Raw genomic sequence first — 18917 nt, 5'->3', positions numbered from 1 at the left:
AAATTAATCAGTGTTCAAATTAATTAATCGTGATTAAGTCAGCTGAGAATTGCATTAGGAGTGGTGGTGCAAAAACATACAATACTGATATGTGGAAAGTAGGGCTGTCGAATTATTTAAATTTTTTTAATCAAATTAATCAGTGTTCAAATTAATTAATCATGATTAAGTCAGCTGAGAATTGCAAAAATACACACAATACTGATAGTGTGTATTGTGTGATATTGTGCTGCCGAATTATTAAAAAAATTGTAATCAAATTAATCAGTGTTCAAATTAATTAATCGTGATTAAGTCAGCTGAGAATTGCATTTGGAGTGGTGGTGCAAATATACACACAATACTGATGTGTATTGTATGATATTGTGCTGCCAAATGATTTTAAAAAACTGTAATCAAATTAATCAGTTTTCAAATTAATTAATCATGATTAAGTCCGCTGAGAATTGCATTAGGAGTGGTGGTGCAAAAATACACACAATACTGATATTGTGTTGAAAGTAGGACTGTCCAATGCTTTAAAAAATTGTCGTCAAATTAATCAGTGTTCAAATTAATTAATCGTGATTAAGTCAGCTGAGAGTGGTGGTGCAAAATTACACACAATTACTGATATTATGTTGAAAGCAGGGCTGTGCAAAAATATACATATATAGTGTCAATATTTGAATATCTGGATATTTAAAACATATTATAAAAATATATCGAATAATATTTGAACACTTTTTAAAATAATAATTCTGAATGACAAACAATGAATACTGTGCATATATATACGATATACTCCTACTTGGATATGCAGTAAGGCTGTAAATTACAGAGCATCTCTGCACTGCAGCAATAAGTGAACAATACATTTAGCTTCTCTGCACTAAAACTCCCGAAACGTCCTGGAGGAGTTCTAGTCCAAGTCCCAAACCCACCGAGCTCTCTAATGAAGGCTTTACCTTGCAGGCAAGTATATTTCTCCAAATGACAGTAATTTACATATGATGTATTTAGAGTGGAGGAGGCCAGGCTAATTCTATTTGGAGATTTTCCCTTTGTTTTAGGAGTCATTAGCAGCTCGCTGAAATCTAATTTTTCCAATTTCATCAGGCCATCTTGGAAAGCCCTCTGTGAGCTCATCAGAGAGGAGCATTTATTGCTAAGTGTTCTCTATTGCATTAGCACACAATAACGTGGCCCGGGACTGCTACGGACGTTTATGCGCAATCTAGTTAACACTCCGCCAATTCGGTTTTTATTGGGACACAATCAATTTTTATTCATTTTAAAGGCAGAATGCTTTCTTTCATTGTGTGCCTACCCCCCGAGCTTATTACACTTTAAACTAATTACCGGCTTGTTTCCACAAAATGCTAATGTTTATACTGAAGGTATCCTGCTTGTGATGCAAAGCTGATGTGGCTCTTATTTAAACATGCACGCTAAAAAAAACATAGGAGAAACACAGAGGAGCTAAATAGACTCATCAGGCACAACTGGGGTGGTGGACGACATGCAAGCAGCTGATTGGCTGACAAAACCAGGTGAAACCACTATCGATAGTCGTCTCAGAAACCCACAAAGGCGGTCATTTTGAGAAAAGTCAATGATATATTGATTTAAAAAAACAGTGCATTAACTGAACACAATAAACAGTGAAAATGTTTGATGAATATATGAATGTCCTGATCATAAAAGTTGCAATAATGTTTAAAAAAAAAACAAGATTTAAGCAATTTTTCTCATTTTTTTTTCATAATTTTGCAACTTTTTCTTATTTTTTTTCTTATTTATTTTTCCCACAATATTATGACTTAATGCCTTTTAAACATTTACAACTTGCTAATAATATTATGGTCTAATAATAATAATAATAGTACAAATTAATTAGGGTTAATTTGGGTTGTCCGATATTAGCTCTTTTTTTGCAGAAAAACGATTTTGTCCAATTCTTAATTTCCGATACTGATATCAGTGGATGACATATCTCCTGTGGTGGAATGAACGCGTTTGTTTTTTAAATATCGTTTTTCATGATCGGGAAAAAATTAGCTACCAATATCAACCGATATTGCATTTTTATGCTGATATTATGCCGATAATCATCGGCACCGATAATTATTGGACATCCCTGAATAAAATTACACTTTAATTTGACTTAATGCCTTTTAAACTTTTACAACTTGCTAATAATATCATGGTACTAAATAGTCTAATAATAATAATAGTACAACTTTGTTAAAAATATCAACCGATATTGCATTTTTATGCTGATATTGTGCCGATAATTATCGGCACCGATAATTATTTGACATCTCTGAATAAAATGACACTTTAATTTGACTTAATGCCTTTTAAACTTTTACAACTTGCTAATAATATCATGGTACTAAATAGTCTAATAATAATAATAGTACAACTTCGTTAAATAAAATTTGGGTTGTCCAATATTGACTTTTTTTTGCCGAAAACCGATTTTGTCCAATTCTTACTTTCCGATACCAATATTAGTCGATGACATATCTCCTGTGGTGGAATGAACGCGTTTGTTTTTTTAAATATCGGGAAAAAAATTGATACCGATATCAACCGATATTGCATTTTTATGCTGATATTTTGCCGATAATTATCGGCACCAATAATTATTGGACATCCCTGAATAAAATGACACTTTAATTTACATTTTTCTCATTATATTATGACTTCAAATGCTTTTTTATAATATTACAATGACTCTTTGTTCCTTAAAAATGCTTAAAAATATTTTAAATATTTCTGCAGTATGAATAAATAAATTTCCCAATGAATGTTTTGCCCTAGTGAGTCTCCAGGCCTTCAGACGTCCCTTTAGGTTTCCATTTAATTCAATTACCCAATAATGAAAACTCCCATAATGAGATCAATTTTAATTATTTACCAGTGGCCAATTTGAGGGAGATGGCGGCATAAATAATGCATGGAAGGCCTTTTTTTCAATTCATCACCTCTTCCTTTTGTTCAAGGTGCAATTTATTAAGTGCTTCTGCGTCTGGTGAAGTTGATGGCGGTGGAGATACGGAGGAACGTACCCCGAGGGTGGGGGGGTGAGGTGAGTCGGAAGTGCATGCCTTGAGAGTTATTCGACACTTTGCATCGTATTGATTAATTAGCATCTCGGAAGATACATGCAGGCATATATCTTGGATGGGCTTAGGAACCCGTGTGTGTGCTTCTTCCTAGACAAAATGGACGCCATTTGCGTGAATCTGTAATTAACTGACATTCGGTGCTGCATAAAGCCAAAGCTGCAGGACGGCCTGACAAGAATGTCATTGGGTTTGCGAGCACAGTGCATCAGGGGCCTCATCAATAGTCCATTAATAATTCAGACAGAGTCCGGGGATTCTGCCGGGGCCGGGTTTCAGCGAGCTTGTAATTTTGTAAATTGCATAGTCATCATGCAACGGACCGGCACGCTCCTGCCGGACTTGCCTGCGAGTTTTATGTGTCGCTAAAAGAAAAGTTCAAACCGGCAGTGGAGCCGGAGTTGGAAAGACGGTATAAAGGGGGTGGAGCTAAATATATCCTATCATTACCTCATATACAGGAAACCCAAACACTTTCTAAGAAACGCTAACATGTCCTAAGGCTCAACAAGGGACCGGACTGGCACATTCAATATATCTTAATACAGTTCTTCTTAATTATTATTGGTCATAAAATGTAAATACAAGAAAAAAATTGATAATATTTATTCATTATTCATTCATCTGGACTGAGCTTAACCGAAAGCAGGAAAATGCAAAAAAATGACTTAATGATTGTCAAATTACAGCTGTTAATATTTTGGATTTATTCTTGTAATATTATTATTAACTTTTCTATTATATAATATTAACTTTCCTAAAATTACAACTTTATCATAATATTACAAACTTCCCCTAAAAATTATATTTCAAGTTAATGCTATTAAAATATATTATGTTATTGTTGCAAAATTACAATTTTGATAAATTATATTAGGATTATTTTTCTTTTTTTAAATAATTTTATTATTGTAAAATTACCAATATTTTTTAATGACATTTTTTATGAATATTTTGGATTTATTCTTGTAGTATTATTATTAACTTTTATATTATATAATATTAACTTTCCTAAAGTTACAACTTTATTTGTTGTTTCATTTATATTATATTATATTATATTATATTATATTATATTATATTATATTATATTATATTATATTATATTATATTATATTATATTATATTATATAATTGTTGCAAAATTACAATTTAGATAACTGAGATTACAATAATTTTTTTAAATGATTTTATTATTGTAAAATTAACAATAATTTTTAAAACAATTTAAAAATGAAATTATATCTTTAGAGTGTCAATTTTAAAAATCATAAATGGCCCCCAAGCCATTAAATATAATGTTAAATGTCCTGGTGCTAAATCTGTGTTTCCGTTGTGTTTTTTTTTTATCAAATATGCAAAAAAATGATAAATAATCAGCATATTTTCCTAATGCTAATATGTGAAAATCGCGTATTTTTAAACAATTTTTTTAGTTCTCCTGTGTTTATTAGGCATGGAAAAATACCATAAATGGTGTATCACACAATCCCTGTATTGTGGCGCTAATGTTATCATTAGGATGCCATTGTATTGGGAATTCCCGATGTTGTTTCTACTTTGTGCCACAAGTCATCATCATAAAACAGCTAAAATGTTGCTAAAAATGTCATTCCGTTGCACTTTCACACTGGAAAGCCCCATTTGCAGACGGAAAACAAATACCTATGTGGTTCCGTTGTTGCATTGTTCAAGGTGCAGCTGCAGCCTCCCACAGCGAGGCCAAGCGAGGGACAACCCCTTCAATTACTCTCCGATAGTCCCATTCACTGACCTCCAATTGCACCTGACCGGTATTACCTGTTCCGGGCGCTATTCTCACACATTATTTCCCAGGCAACTGGAAGTTTTTTTTGACCTATAAAAAAAAAAGTTGCTACTTTGTAACCGAACTCGGAGGCTAGCTACACGCTTGTTTCGGCGGGCTATGCTGCTATTTATGTGTATACTCTCAAAATGTCGCAAGTGAGCATTTCAGTTTCAGTTTTTTTTTTTATTTCTTTTTAAGTACAAGACATACTGAGCTTCTGGCACGAAGCGAATCAAACTCGCAGCGGGCGTCCGTATCAAAAGGTCCATCAGCGAACCTTCTGTATTAAACTGATTATTTATCATGACACTTGGAGAAAAAAAAAAAAAAAACTTGTCAGAAGTTGACAAGGATCTCTTCCATATGACATGCTAACTTCTATTCGACTTCATCTGCATCACTTCAGTCCTTTCTGGCTATTGAGTGATTCCTTTAACTGCAGGGGTCCCAAACTCGACTTAACTGGGGGGCCGTACTTTAAACCCTCGTTCATCGTGGTTAATTGGTTCCAGAACTGGCCGTGAGAAGTAGGATTATTTATGAATGGAATATTTTTGTAGCTAGAGCATAGAAATCCTGTTTACGACCTTCTAAATACTGTTTTTTTTAACATTATTAGAGCCCTCTGCACATGAAGTAGCACCCCTATAGTCACATTTACACTCTTAATATCCAATATAGTCGTCATAATAAGCATAAATAAGCCATTAGGGTGACAACATGAAGCTTTCTATGATGTGCATGTATTTCATGTGGTAACATAAACAAAAATATAATTGGATATGCTAAACACAAGTAGCTAGCCTACTACGGAGTATTAAAAAAGCGGAGATTTCGAGAATAAAGTCATAAATTTACAAGAAAAAAGTACAAAGTTCATGACAAAAAAATACATAAACTTTTGAGAATAAAGTCGGAAATTTACCAGCACATTTACAAGAAAAAAGCTACAAATTTCTGACAATAACAGTTGTACATTTATGAGAATAAAGTCGTAAATAAAAAAAAATAGGTTGCAAATTTTTTAGACTAAAAGTCATAAACTTACAAGAAAAATTTCCAAGAAAAAAGTCCAAAATTTACTAAATAAAATACTGCAAATTTATGACAATAAGAGTTGTAAATTTATGAGAATAAAGTTGTACATTTCCGGGAAAAACGTCATAAATCTATTTATTCTCATAAATGAATGACGTAAATTTACAAGAAAAAAGGTTGTAAAATTACAAGGAAATTATTGCACATTTCCAAGAAAAAAGTTCAAAAATTTACAAAATAAAATGTTGCAAATTTATGAAATATATATATTATAACAATATATTAAACATCTAAAAGTCATAATATTACCTTTGACCAAGACCAAAGGTCACATAAGTCCCCATTTTTACATCACACTAAAAACCTGGTGCTTGTGTGTCTCTTTGAACATTACAGTAACATTACTGACACCTAGTGACCAGTGTAGACTACCTTACCTGTTCCATATTGTTCTGTCATGTTTGTGTTTATAGTTAGTGTCCTATCTAGTGACTTGGTGTAAAATCTTAGTTTCATATCTCATAAAAATACACCAGACAGTCTTTGATAGTACAGCGATATCGGACTAAAGCAAACAGTACGTGTAAGTACGTCTCCGCCATTCACAGAAGTGACTTTAACAAACACCAGAGGCAGTTTCCTGGAAGAAATACATCAACACTCCGTCCACATCATGATTATCCCATTGATTCATGTCCCTTTGAGATTACGCTGATTAAGGAAGCTCGGTAGTTTAAATTAGCTCACACTGTTGTCCAAAACAGATGTTATGGATAATAAGCGGTCCCTTTTTGGTCTTGTAGAACTATATTTTGATTGTTTGTTATAGTGTGCAATTCCTTTTGGTGACTTAGACGTACTTGGACGTAGAAGCAATAAGACAAAAAAAAAAATAAGTCGGAAATTTACCAGCATATTTCCAAGAAAAAAAAGCTACAAATTTCTGACAATAAGTTATGAGAATGAAGTCATAAATTTACAAAAAAAAAAACAGGTAACAAATTTACGAGAATAAAAGTGGTAAATTTACAAGAAAAATTTCAGAGAAAAAAGTTGCACATGTACAAGAAAAAAGTCCAAAATTTACCGAATAAAATGCTGCAAATTTACGACAATAAAAGTTGTAAATTTATGAGAATAAAGTTGTACATTTACAGGAAAGAAATTCATAAATCCACAACGTTTATTCTCGTAAATTCATGATGTAAATTTACAAGAGAAACGGTTGTAAAGTTACAAGAAAACTGTTGCACATTTACAAGAAAAAAGTTGAAAATTTACAAAATAAAGAGAATAAAATTTGTAAATTTATGAGAATAAAGTTGTACGTTTATGGGAAAAATGTCATAAATCTATAACATTTATTCTCATAAATTCATGATGTAAATTTACAAGAAAAATATTCCACAATTGCAAGAAAAAAGTCAATTTACAAAATAAAATGCTGCAAATTAACGAGAATAAAGTCGTACATTTACAGGCAATTTTTCATAAATCTACAACGTTTATTCTCATAAATTCATGACGTAAATTTACAAGAAAAAAGGTTGTAAAATTACAAGAAAACTGTTGCACATTTACAAGAAAAAGTCCAAAATTTACAAAAAATAAAATGCTGCAAATTTATGAGAATAAAATTTGTAAATTTATGAGAATAAAGTTGTACATTTACGGGAAAAATGTCATAAATCTATAACATTTATTCTCATAAATTCATGACGTAAATTTACAAGAAAAATATTCCACAATTGCAAGAAAAAAGTCAATTTACAAAATAAAATGCTGCAAATTAACGAGAATAAAGTCGTACATTTACAGGCAATTTTTCATAACTCTACAATGTTTATTCTCATAAATTCATGATGTAAATTTACAAGAAAAAACGGTTGTAAAGTTACAAGAAAACTGTTGCACATTTACAAGAAAAAGTCAGAAATTTACAAAAATTAAAATGCCGCAAATTTATGAGAATAAAATTTGTAAATTTATGAGAATAAAGTTGTACATTTTACGGGAAAAATGTCATAAATCTATAACATTTATTATCATAAATTCATGACGTAAATTTACAAGAAAAATATTCCACAATTGCAAGAAAAAAAGTCAATTTACAAAATAAAATGCTGCAAATTAGCGAGAATAAAGTCGTACATTTACAGGCAATTTTTCATAAATCTACAATGTTTATTCTCATAAATTCATGACGTAAATTTACAAGAAAAAAGGTTGTAAAATTACAAGAAAATTATTGCTAAAAAAAAAAAAAGCCTCAGTGGACTGCAGACTGGCTCAAGCCCAACGTGCGTGGCTTCCATCAGGCCAATTCAAACAGACGTTTGACCCCAGACATTTGCCTAATGTGTTTTTGTTGTGTGGACTCAGTGGCTGCACTACTGGGGGTTTTGGTGGCTCGGGGCGGGGGGGTGGACACCCCGAGGAGTCTACTCTACTGGAGATGTCCAGACTCGGTTAAGGGGGGCCCCCGGAGCTCTGCTGACCCTGGCCCAACTGCTGCGCAGGCAGCTGTGGGCGAGACGACGGGGAGTGGCGCATTGCTGGACGTCCTGGTTGCACAAATCAAAAGCCAGTTGGGTCGCATATGCTGCCATTAGAGGGGTGTTGACAATTTATGACCAGACATATTTTGTATTTTAGGGTGCTGCTTATTTGGTTTTTAGAGGCATTCCTATAGCTGATGACTGTCTTTCCTGACCAGAATTCCATGCATGTTTAATGCGGGATATCAGGAAGCACACTAAAAAGGTTGTAAACCAAGTCACACCAAAAAAGGCAATGCACTATAATCACTATTAATGGGACAGGACACACATTGAGATTCATGTTTGGACTCATTTGCAACCCGGGGCTATTTTTTTATTGGCCCACCGCACATTCTAAAAATACAATTTAACAAGAAAACAGCATTAATGTTATTAATAAAATCAACATATTAAGTAATAATAATATAATAATAATATAAAAAAAATGTCCTCTAACAAGAAAAAGTTGTAATTTTACAACAAAAACATTGTAATATTATGAGAAACAATAATATCATTTTAGCAGCATAAAGTTGAAATATTAAAGATGTTTTTAAAGTTGTAATATTATGACAAACAAACAAAAAAACAAATTTGTGAACGAAAAAACAAGTTGTTTTTTAATATTAGGTTGCGGAATATTACAAAAAATAAAGTCAAAATATTATGGGAATAAAGTCATCAGTTGAAATAGTTGAATAATTAGAAAAAAACAGCAGAAATTGAAAAAAATATAAAAAATATTAAGATAAAAAAGTAATATTCGAACAAAAAAGTTGCAATTTTATGACAATGAAATTGTAATATTCAGAAGGAAAAAATGTTGCAACACAGACTTAAAATATTAAAGAAAAAAACTAAATGCATTAAAATTCATAATATGGTGAGAAACAAACTGATCAATTGTAATTTTTTGGGAAAATTATGTTTAAAAAAAAAAGAATGAGAATAAGGTAAAAATATTGTGGGAATGAAGTCATAATTGTGAGAAAAAGATTTAACAAAAAAGGTGAAATAGTTAAATGTTAAGGAACAACAGCAGAAAAAGAAAAAATGTAGTTTTTAAGAATTGTATTTTATTACAAAAATAATTATTAGAATTTTATTTTTATTTTTTATTTTTTATTTAGAATTTAAAATCAAATAAATTAAAAATAAAAACATAAAAAATACAAATAAAATAAAAATAAAACATACAATAAAATATACAATAACAATATAAAAATATACAAATATACAAATATAAAAATAAATAACATTTAATTAAAATTTAATTAAAATAAATTCAGGAAGATTAGGAAGAAAAACTGAAAAAATGGGGACCAAAATCCATGTTGCTTTTTTCCCATTTATCACAAAACTGAGATGGGTTATTTTTTTCTTGAGAAAGTTTTGTGTCCCTTAATTGCATCCTTGGTGTAACAATGTTGTAGACTCCCGGTCTAATAGGATATACGTTATGATACGTTGCGGTAATATTGTGCCTGTAGTGATAATTCCCGTCATAGCGTTGGCTCATTGTGAGTAATGGCTCTCCACACTGTGCTTGTTTAGCCTTTTTAGAGCCATCGGAGAGCAATAAAGCACGTGTCAGAAGGCCCTGATAGACTCTTCCTAAGTGCGTCTCTCCTTGGTCGTAAAAGTAGAACCTGCCTCATCGCTGGATAAATGTGTCAGCTTCTGCCGACACATTATTCAATCCCGGCTCACGTTGAAACGGATTTAATTCAGAACATGTTCTCCTTATTTTATTTGGAAGCAAAACGCCTGCAACAGAGTTTGTGACGTCCGTGCGAGGTTAACCATTTCCTTCGGAGCTGGAGAGATGTTTACTTTTATCGGGAGGTAGGTAGACCGACTTGATGTTTATGTTTTTTGGTGGTGGGGGGGGGGGGGGTTGGGGGGGGGGGGCATATGGGCTTCGGTGTGAACTTTCATTCGCCACTTGAAAGCACTTGACTTGCTTCTAATTTACCTTGAAGGACGTCGGAATGATCTGTTGTTGCTTTTTTTGTGGCGACATCTTATCATCAAAGAGCATCTTTAGAATCTAATAACAGCTTGTGCAGTGAAGGTAAAAATAACCTGAAATGTTTATTAGTTTTATGCCAGCTAGCTGCTTTGCTTGAAGCTAACAAAAAGTAGTGATTAAAAAAAAAAAATGCCTTGGTTTGTGTAGGTATCGGCTTTTGACTGACTTTTTTTGGAGCGACTTAATAATGAAAACCGAGGTAGCACTGTATTTTGTTCATCACACTTGCAACTAACATTCAATGAACTTGCAAGGTCCAAGCACTCTTAGCTTTTTGTATGCAACTTATCATCAAAGAGCGTCTTGTATACCCTCGTGCTGCCTTTTATTCTGAGTCATCAAAATGATCCGCAGGAGAGAATTCGAAACCGCTACGACATCGAATTGGAACCGGTTTAGAATTTCACCTTTGTCATCAGTGCTGCGTTGCTTCACCGAGGATGTGTCACTCCGTGCGGAGTCGTTGTTTTCATTAGGAAGCGTGTTAAATACGCCGAGAATATCCAGTGCCTCGCACTTGCAGAGCACTTAGACAAATTGCCCGTCCCCGCGACTTGAACACCCTCGCTCGGGCCTTCTCCTTAACCAGGTAATGTCTGTGTAAATAGATCATTATTTCATCCTGAGTTCGGCTTCTCTTGGTTCGGGGGGAGGGGGGGGCAAAATCCACCCCCGACCCACTCGATGTGTGTGACACTGAACAAACACAGCAGTGGTTCTAAGCAAACAGATTTGCAGCATATACATAAGAAAATATTGCAACCGTGTCGCCGGCGGGGGTTAGCGTTTCGCTTCATTCGCACTATTTTGATCCCTTGTCACATCGTTTTTTGCTTTTTTGTGTGTTTTTGCACATTTTATGTAAACACTGTCAAGGCTAGTCAGCTCCAACATGTTCGTTTTCACAATCTAATATTTCAAATTCTTCAATTGCACTTCAAGACACATTAATACAATCTAGGGATGGGATTGAATCTGTGCAGTCTTGGTAGCAGCTGTACCATTACACCAGCAAAAGAGGTCGCAAATTTACGAGAATAAAAGTCATAAATTTACAATGAAAATTTCAGAGAAAAAAGTTGCACATGTACAAGAAAATTAATTTACCAAAAAAAAAAAAAATAGAATAAAGTCATACATTTACAGAAAAAACGTCACAAATCTACAACATATATTCTCGTAAATTCATGACGTAAATTTACAAGAAAAAAGGTTGTAAAGTTACAAGAAAACTATTGCACATTTGGACGAAAAAAAGTCCAAAATTTACAAAATAAAATTTTGCAAATTTACAAGAATAAAAGTTGTACATTTATTAGAATAAAGTCATAAATTTACGGGAAAAACGTCATAAATCTACGACATTTATTCTTGTAAATTCATGATGTAAATTTACATGAAAAAAGGTTGTAAAGTTACAAGAAAACTATTCCACATTTGCAAGAAAAAAGTCCAACATTTACAAGAATAAAAGTCGTACATTTATGAGAATAAAGTCGTACATTTACGGGAAAACTATTGCACATTTACAAGAAAAAGTCCAAAATGTACAAAATAAAATGTTGCAAATTTACAAGAATTCGTACATTTATGAGAATAAAATCGCACACCACCTTCTTGTTTTGCCATGAGTTTTTTTTTCTTGAATACAATTCAATACAATTGAATACAATTTCTTGAATACAATGTTTCTCAGCTCAATAAACTAAAATGACACCAAATAAATAAAAGTGCCAGTATTTTGGATAAGGAAGGTGAAAAAAAACTCATGGCAAAACAAGAAGGTGGTATCTGTGTGGTGTCTTGCTGCTGTATCGTGTCTTTGGGAACACTTGCTTCAAGAATCACGTCTTCAGTGAAGATAAAAGTAACCTTAAATGTTTGTTTATTAGTTTTATGCCAGCTAGCTGCATTGCTAGAAGCTAACGACATTTTGTGATTTTTTTTTTAAATACAATAGAGTGAAGTTGAGTGAGTGTGATTGGGTTTCCATTATTATTTCTTAGGGGAAAATCTGCCTTGGTTTGTGTAGGTTTTTTGGAGCGACTTGATAATGAAAACCGAGGTAGCGCTGTATTTTGTTCATCACACTTGCAACTATCATTCAATTAACAAGGTCCAAGCACTCCTAGCTTTTTGTATGCATCTGTTGTAAGTCATTAAAACAAACGGCTAATTGCGCCGCAGTGATTTTGGTACAAGCTCCCCCTTCCGACACGGCGAGTCCAAAACCAGCGCCTCATTTGGCTCGTGTGCAGCCTAGTTACTTGAGAGCTTCCATCAGTCAATTGAGTTATCGAGAGCCTGTTCAGTACGCAATAAACGCCATTTACTCGCACACAGAAACCGGAGCCTATATGGATTCACCTGCCGGCTGCTGAAACGGAAACAAGGGTGGGGGGGTGGGGGTCGTTTTGCGCCTTTGCACTTCCAGCGAGTCCACATTGTCACTTGAATCTATTTCCGTGTGATCCCGACTTGGTTTTTTGTCAGTTGTCTGTCTGGTCATGGGAGAAGTTTTCTATTTCTGAACTACCGCTCACAAAAAGGGTGAAAATTTGTCCAAAACATCCGGTGGAACTTGATCAGTCACGAAACATTTGCGATTGGCTAAAAAAAAACATGGCTACCACCAAGCAAAACATATACAGTATACATGGGCACCTAATTAGTTTCGTATAAGCCAATGACCAGTTGTCCAATGATTTGAAAACATTCAGGATATCTGTATTAAAATTATGCTAGCATGTCCAAATAATTATGAATTCGAGTTATGGGAGTCATGTGACGGTTTTTCAATAGATTTTGCACTGTACCTTTCCATAATTTTGCTGAAAGTGGACAAAAAGAGTATTGGACTGTATACAGTTTTTTCTGGACTATAAGTCGCTCTGGAGTATAAGTCGCACAAATCGCCAAAAATGCATAATTAGGTAGAAAAAAACAAAAAAGTCGCAATTTTTTACGACTACTTGATCAAAACAGACATTACGACATCTTGGAAGGCAAGTTCTAACAATAAAAGAACATCGAAAAGGCTGAATAGGTGTAAGATATGCTAACACAATGCTAACAGCTACACAAAAAATAAACATGAACAGAAAAGTTGTCCAGTGTTTATGTAACATAAACAGTTTTTTCATTTATAAGTCGCTTGAAGTATAGGCTGTTTTACTTTATTTTAGTTTTATTTTACTGTATTTTTGTTGTTTTGCTTTACTTTAGTTTTATTGAGTTTATTGAATTTTATAGTGTGTTTAACTTCGGCTGCACGGCGGTCGAGTGGTTGGAGCTTGCATGTGTGGGTTTTTTCCGGGTACTCCGGTTTCCTCCCACATTCCAAAAACATGCTAGGTTAATTAGCGACTCCAAATTGTCCATAGGTATGAATGTGAGTGTGAATGGTTGTTTGTCTATATGTGCACTGTGATTGGCTGGCCACCAGTCCAGGGTGTATACCCTATTTCTCACCCGAAGACAGCTGGGATAGGCTCCCTCCCACATTCCAAAAACATGCTAGGTTAATTAATTAGCGACTCCAAATTGTCCATAGGTATGAATGTGAGTGTGAATGGTTGTTTGTCTATATGTGCCCTGTGATTGGCTGGCTGGCGACCAGTCCAGAGTCTAGCCCGGTCTGGACCGTACCATGTTTTACCTGTCTCGTTGCACACCTAGAACAAATGTTTTTACCACCCCTTACACTCTTTTTCTTCGGTTTTAGTTGATGTAAAGTGTTACAGTTTGAATCCAATCATCAGTCCGACGACTGACACAGTGTTCCGTTCTTTTAGTCGTGAGTGTTCTTCCTCTGTCATCACCTCTTTAGCATAAAGGAATGCTCCATTGGCATTTTTAATGAGTGTTAAATGAGTATGTATGGATTTAATCAGCAAATGTTTCCCTTTTTTGATAAGAAACAGCAAAAGAAATCATCAGTTTAGCGCCGGTCAGTAGCAGCGAGGCCATGTTTGCACGTATAGTTCGAGTTCTAACCCCCACTGGAGTCGACAGATGTGTTGAGGGAAGACTTCCACTAGACCAGGGGTCTCAAACTCAATTTACTTGGGGGGCCACTGGAGCTAGGGTCTGGGCGAGACTGGGCCGCATCAGGTTTTCAAAAAAAAAAATGCATTTATTAAAAACAGAAAAATGAATAAACTTAAATATAACTAAAGCTCTGATAAAACATTCCACTGTTCTCAAATATCTTACTTTTTATTTTTCTACACAAAATAAGATGAAAAATAAATAAACAAATCAAGAATAAAGAAAATCAATCAGTAATAAATAAATATAATAATAATAATAATAAAACAACAAATAATAAAAACTTAAGAAACCACATATAGTTGGTGGGTAGACAAATTATTTTTTTCACATTAAAATGAACAAAGCATTATTAGAGCCCTGTAGACATGACAAAACACGACTATAGTCACATTTATACTCTTTTTATTTACAACATATTGCGCAACTGCAGGGTCTTGAGACACATGCTAACTCGCAAACTAGAGAGCTAGCCACCTAAACGGTAGCCTTCGAGTTATTTCCTTTCAACTTAAATAGCCAAAAAATTACCACTTCCACACGGATAGGGAGGATAACTATTAACAGTTATTTAACCTTTAACATGAACATGAATCAAACGTAATTTTTTTTTTCTGGGTACATGATACCGCACTAACATTAAACTTTCATATCAAGGCGGGGGCCTCAAACTAGTGTCCTGCGGGCCACATTTGGCCTGCGGGCCGCGTGTTTGAGACCCCTGATTTTTCTGGGTACATGATACCATACAGCATCCATATCAAACTTGTGCACTTGCACTAACATTAAACTTTCATATCAAGGCGGGGGCCTCAAACTAGTGTCCTGCGGGCCGCATTTGGGCCACCCCTGCAATAGACGGTTAATATCCTAAAGCTTTGTTTAGAGAGAAATCCAACATGGGGGGAAAAAGTAAAGAAATTGGGGTTGAGTGTTAGTGGTGGCCGCCCTTTGGGGGTCTTAGCGTCCGCTGATACAATCTGGAGAAGACCTGCTAGCTTAAAGCCGTGGGTGACATATAGGGAGCTGGTGGAGGGATCAGCCACAAACCCCCCCCTTTACTTGTCCGTAGTGAGAGAGCAACTTTTCTGTTTTTTTTTTTTTTTTTTTTTTGCCCACTACCTCCCTCTCCCTCCCTTTTAGTCTATTCCCTCCCTCTCTCTCTCTCTCTCTCTTTCTCTCTCTAGCTTTTTTTTCCACCACTTTCTCAGACAACACACCGCCTGCAGCAGAATCGGACAACTCTCTTTTCCTCACCATCGGACTGGGTCTCCTGAGATACGACAGCACGGGGGGCTCCAGTGGGGTTTTTTTCCGAGGCGTAAAATGAAAGCGAGTAAGGCAGTTTTTTGAGACTACCATGACAGAGAATCCGGAAAAAGTTTTTTAAAGAAAGTTTGCAGTCCAATTTCCTGGACTGCACTCTTTTTCTGCAGATTTTTAATTTTATATTTTTTTTTGTGTGTGTTTTTTTTTTTTTTTTAAACACGGAAGAAGGGATAAAGACACCGGGATTCAACCATAATTGCAGTGAGTATGACTTTTTTATGATTGGATTGTTATTGCTTGTATTTAAAGTGTGTAAAATGTGCAAAAATGTAAAGCAACATGGTTATTTATAATTATTAAAAATAGTACCAAAAATAGATCATGGCATGGAATTAAATAATATGGAACAAAAATTCAGTTGTCATCTAAAAATATTTTTAATTATTTGCAATAAAAGTACAAAATATTTTAACGATGAGCACAAAATATAAAAAAATATATAGTTAAATTTTAAAATGTTAAACAAATACCCATTTTGATTTTCTCTATAAATTCAATATATGTTATACAATGTAATTGTTATGTTATAATTTCTAAAAATTGTAATTTAAATACAATCAATAAAGTTAAGAGAATATTTAAATGGCAAAAAACTGTTTAGCTGAAAGCTCCCAGTTGACATTTTACGCCATCTGCTGCGGCCATGGAATGCTATGAGGAGACCTCGACGTCTGGGCCCCCGAGACAGAAGGCCGGACTTTAACCGTAACCGTTCGCCGCTTCCCCCGGTCGCCGTCCACCGCAATTAAGATGACTTAAATCTAAATTGAAGGTGTGTGTCGCTGCCGTACGACAACACACACCGGGACCTTCTGCGTGGACAAACATGCCCGGCGTGTGCAAAGCGCCTGCTTCCATTCACTCGCACAATAACCTTATTTATCCCATTAAGCCATAATAAGCAGGGGGGGGGGGGTTGATTTAGGAGGGTTGTTTGCATTGCGTATTTGCCCTCATGCTGCTGGATGCACACAAGCAGGAGTGCCATTGTTTGATGCTGCCTGCTGTGTGCTAAAGTGTTTGTTGCAGCTCATGGAGATAAAGGTGGAGGCCGAGAATGGGAGTAGGTAGGATGCGGGGTACTTGCTTGTAAAGTGGGATGGGGTTGTTTACTAAATAGTGTGGGGGGGCACGGGGGTGTTATTTTGTGGACACATCACTGTTTGGGGCTGACAAAGCAGGAAATGAGCTTGAAGTGCTGCAAAAACATTGCACATATTGTTTATTGTGGTGCTGATATATATTGGGAATCCAACATGTCCGAAAAGGAGCAGGAAGAAGCCTAAATTAGATATTTTTTTAATGTCTAAAAGTGTTTTTAAAAAATTATAATTAATAAATATAACAAAACTGACACATAATTCAAATTTATAAAGTCATACTTGTTATATTAAAAAATATAAAACAAAATATAACTTTACTTGCTTGTAAAGTGGGATGGGGTTGTTTACTAAATAGTGTGGGGGGGGGGCGGGGGTGTTATTTTGTGAACACATCACTGTTTGGGGCTGACAGAGCAGGAAATGAGCTTGAAGTGCTGCAAAAACATTGCACATATTGTTTATTGTGGTGCTGATATATATTGGGAATTCAACATGTCTGAAAAGGAGCAGGAAGAAGCCTAAATTAGAATTTTTTTTATGTCTAAAAGTGTTTAAAAAAATTACAATTAATAAATATAACAAAACTGACACATAATTCAAATTTATAAAGTTATATTTGTTATAATAAAAAATATAACAAAATATAACTTTACTTGCTTGTAAAGTGGGATGGGGTTGTTTACTAAATAGTGTGGGGGGGGCGGGGGTGTTATTTTGTGAACACATCACTGTTTGGGGCTGACAGAGCAGGAAATGAGCTTGAAGTGCTGCAAAAACATTGCACATATTGTTTATTGTGGTGCTGATATATATTGGGAATTCAACATGTCTGAAAAGGAGCAGGAAGAAGCCTAAATTAGAATTTTTTTTATGTCTAAAAGTGTTTAAAAAAATTACAATTAATAAATATAACAAAACTGACACATAATTCAAATTTATAAAGTTATATTTGTTATAATAAAAAATATAACAAAATATAACTTTACTTGCTTGTAAAGTGGGATGGGGTTGTTTACTAAATAGTGTGGGGGGGCACGGGGGTGTTATTTTGTGAACATATCACTGTTTGGGGCTGACAAAGCAGGAAATGAGCTTGAAGTGCTGCAAAAACATTGCACATATTGTTTATTGTGGTGCTGATATATATTGGGAATTCAATATGTCTGAAAAGGAGCAGGAAGAAGCCTAAATTAGAATTTTTTTTATGTCTAAAAGTGTTTTTAAAAAATTACAATTAATAAATATAACAAAACTGACACATAATTCAAATTTATAAAGTTATATTTGTTATATTAAAAAATATAACAAATATAACAAAATATAACTTTACTTGCTTGTAAAGTGGGATGGGGTTGTTTACTAAATAGTGTGGGTGGGGGGGGACGGGGGTGTTATTTTGTGAACACATCACTGTTTGGGGCTGACAAAGCAGGAAATGAGCTTGAAGTGCTGCAAAAACATTGCACATATTGTTTATTGTGGTGCTGATATAATGCTGATATTGGAAATTCAACATGTCCGAAAAGGAGCAGGAAGAAGCCTAAATTAGATTTTTTTTTTATGTCTAAAAGTGTTTTTAAAAAATTACAATTAATAAATATAACAAAACTGACATATAATTCAAATTTTCGGAGTGATGGTTAGCTAAATAAAAACCACAACATGCACCTTAAATTTTGATTGATGGTCCCCGAAAGGCAAAGCGAGGCCGGGGCCTCCTGGAAGTGATTTTGAAGGTTGAAGAGCACGGTATTAACAGATTTAATAAGCCGCCGACCCCATTCGTGGTGCCACCCTGAAAGCACGGGGCGAGCACGCTTTTTATCCGTGCCACGCTTTAATCAGCTGCCGCCGTTTATTTACACAAGTCACGAAAGGTCCCTAAAGTGCAAATATGTGCTA

The 18917-nt window shown here is 34.6% G+C and overlaps 1 protein-coding gene across 8 annotated transcripts in view; it reads left to right on the top strand.

Moving 5' to 3' along the window:
* The window catches only part of eya1 (EYA transcriptional coactivator and phosphatase 1), a 71113-nt gene that overhangs the window by 5321 nt on the left and 46875 nt on the right, over positions 1 to 18917 (top strand). For 3 of the 8 annotated variants that reach the window (XM_058060167.1, XM_058060165.1, XM_058060166.1), the window contains exons 4-5: positions 2991 to 3076; positions 15795 to 16113. Coding sequence is in view for 3 of the 8 variants with exons in the window: in XM_058060172.1 (XP_057916155.1) it covers positions 10327 to 10346 (20 nt within the window). In the remaining 5 variants the exon portion in view is untranslated. Of the gene's footprint in view, positions 1 to 2990; positions 3077 to 9691; positions 10347 to 15726; positions 16114 to 18917 lie in introns of those variants that run through there. The other 5 variants (XM_058060168.1, XM_058060169.1, XM_058060172.1 and 2 more) reach the window with 5 other exon arrangements.

The sequence above is a fragment of the Doryrhamphus excisus genome, chromosome 21 (assembly GCF_030265055.1).
Source record: "Doryrhamphus excisus isolate RoL2022-K1 chromosome 21, RoL_Dexc_1.0, whole genome shotgun sequence".
NCBI classification, from domain to species: Eukaryota; Metazoa; Chordata; class Actinopteri; order Syngnathiformes; family Syngnathidae; genus Doryrhamphus; species Doryrhamphus excisus.
Note: the sequence above shows the minus strand (reverse complement) of the source record. Positions and strands in the feature narration are given on the sequence as shown.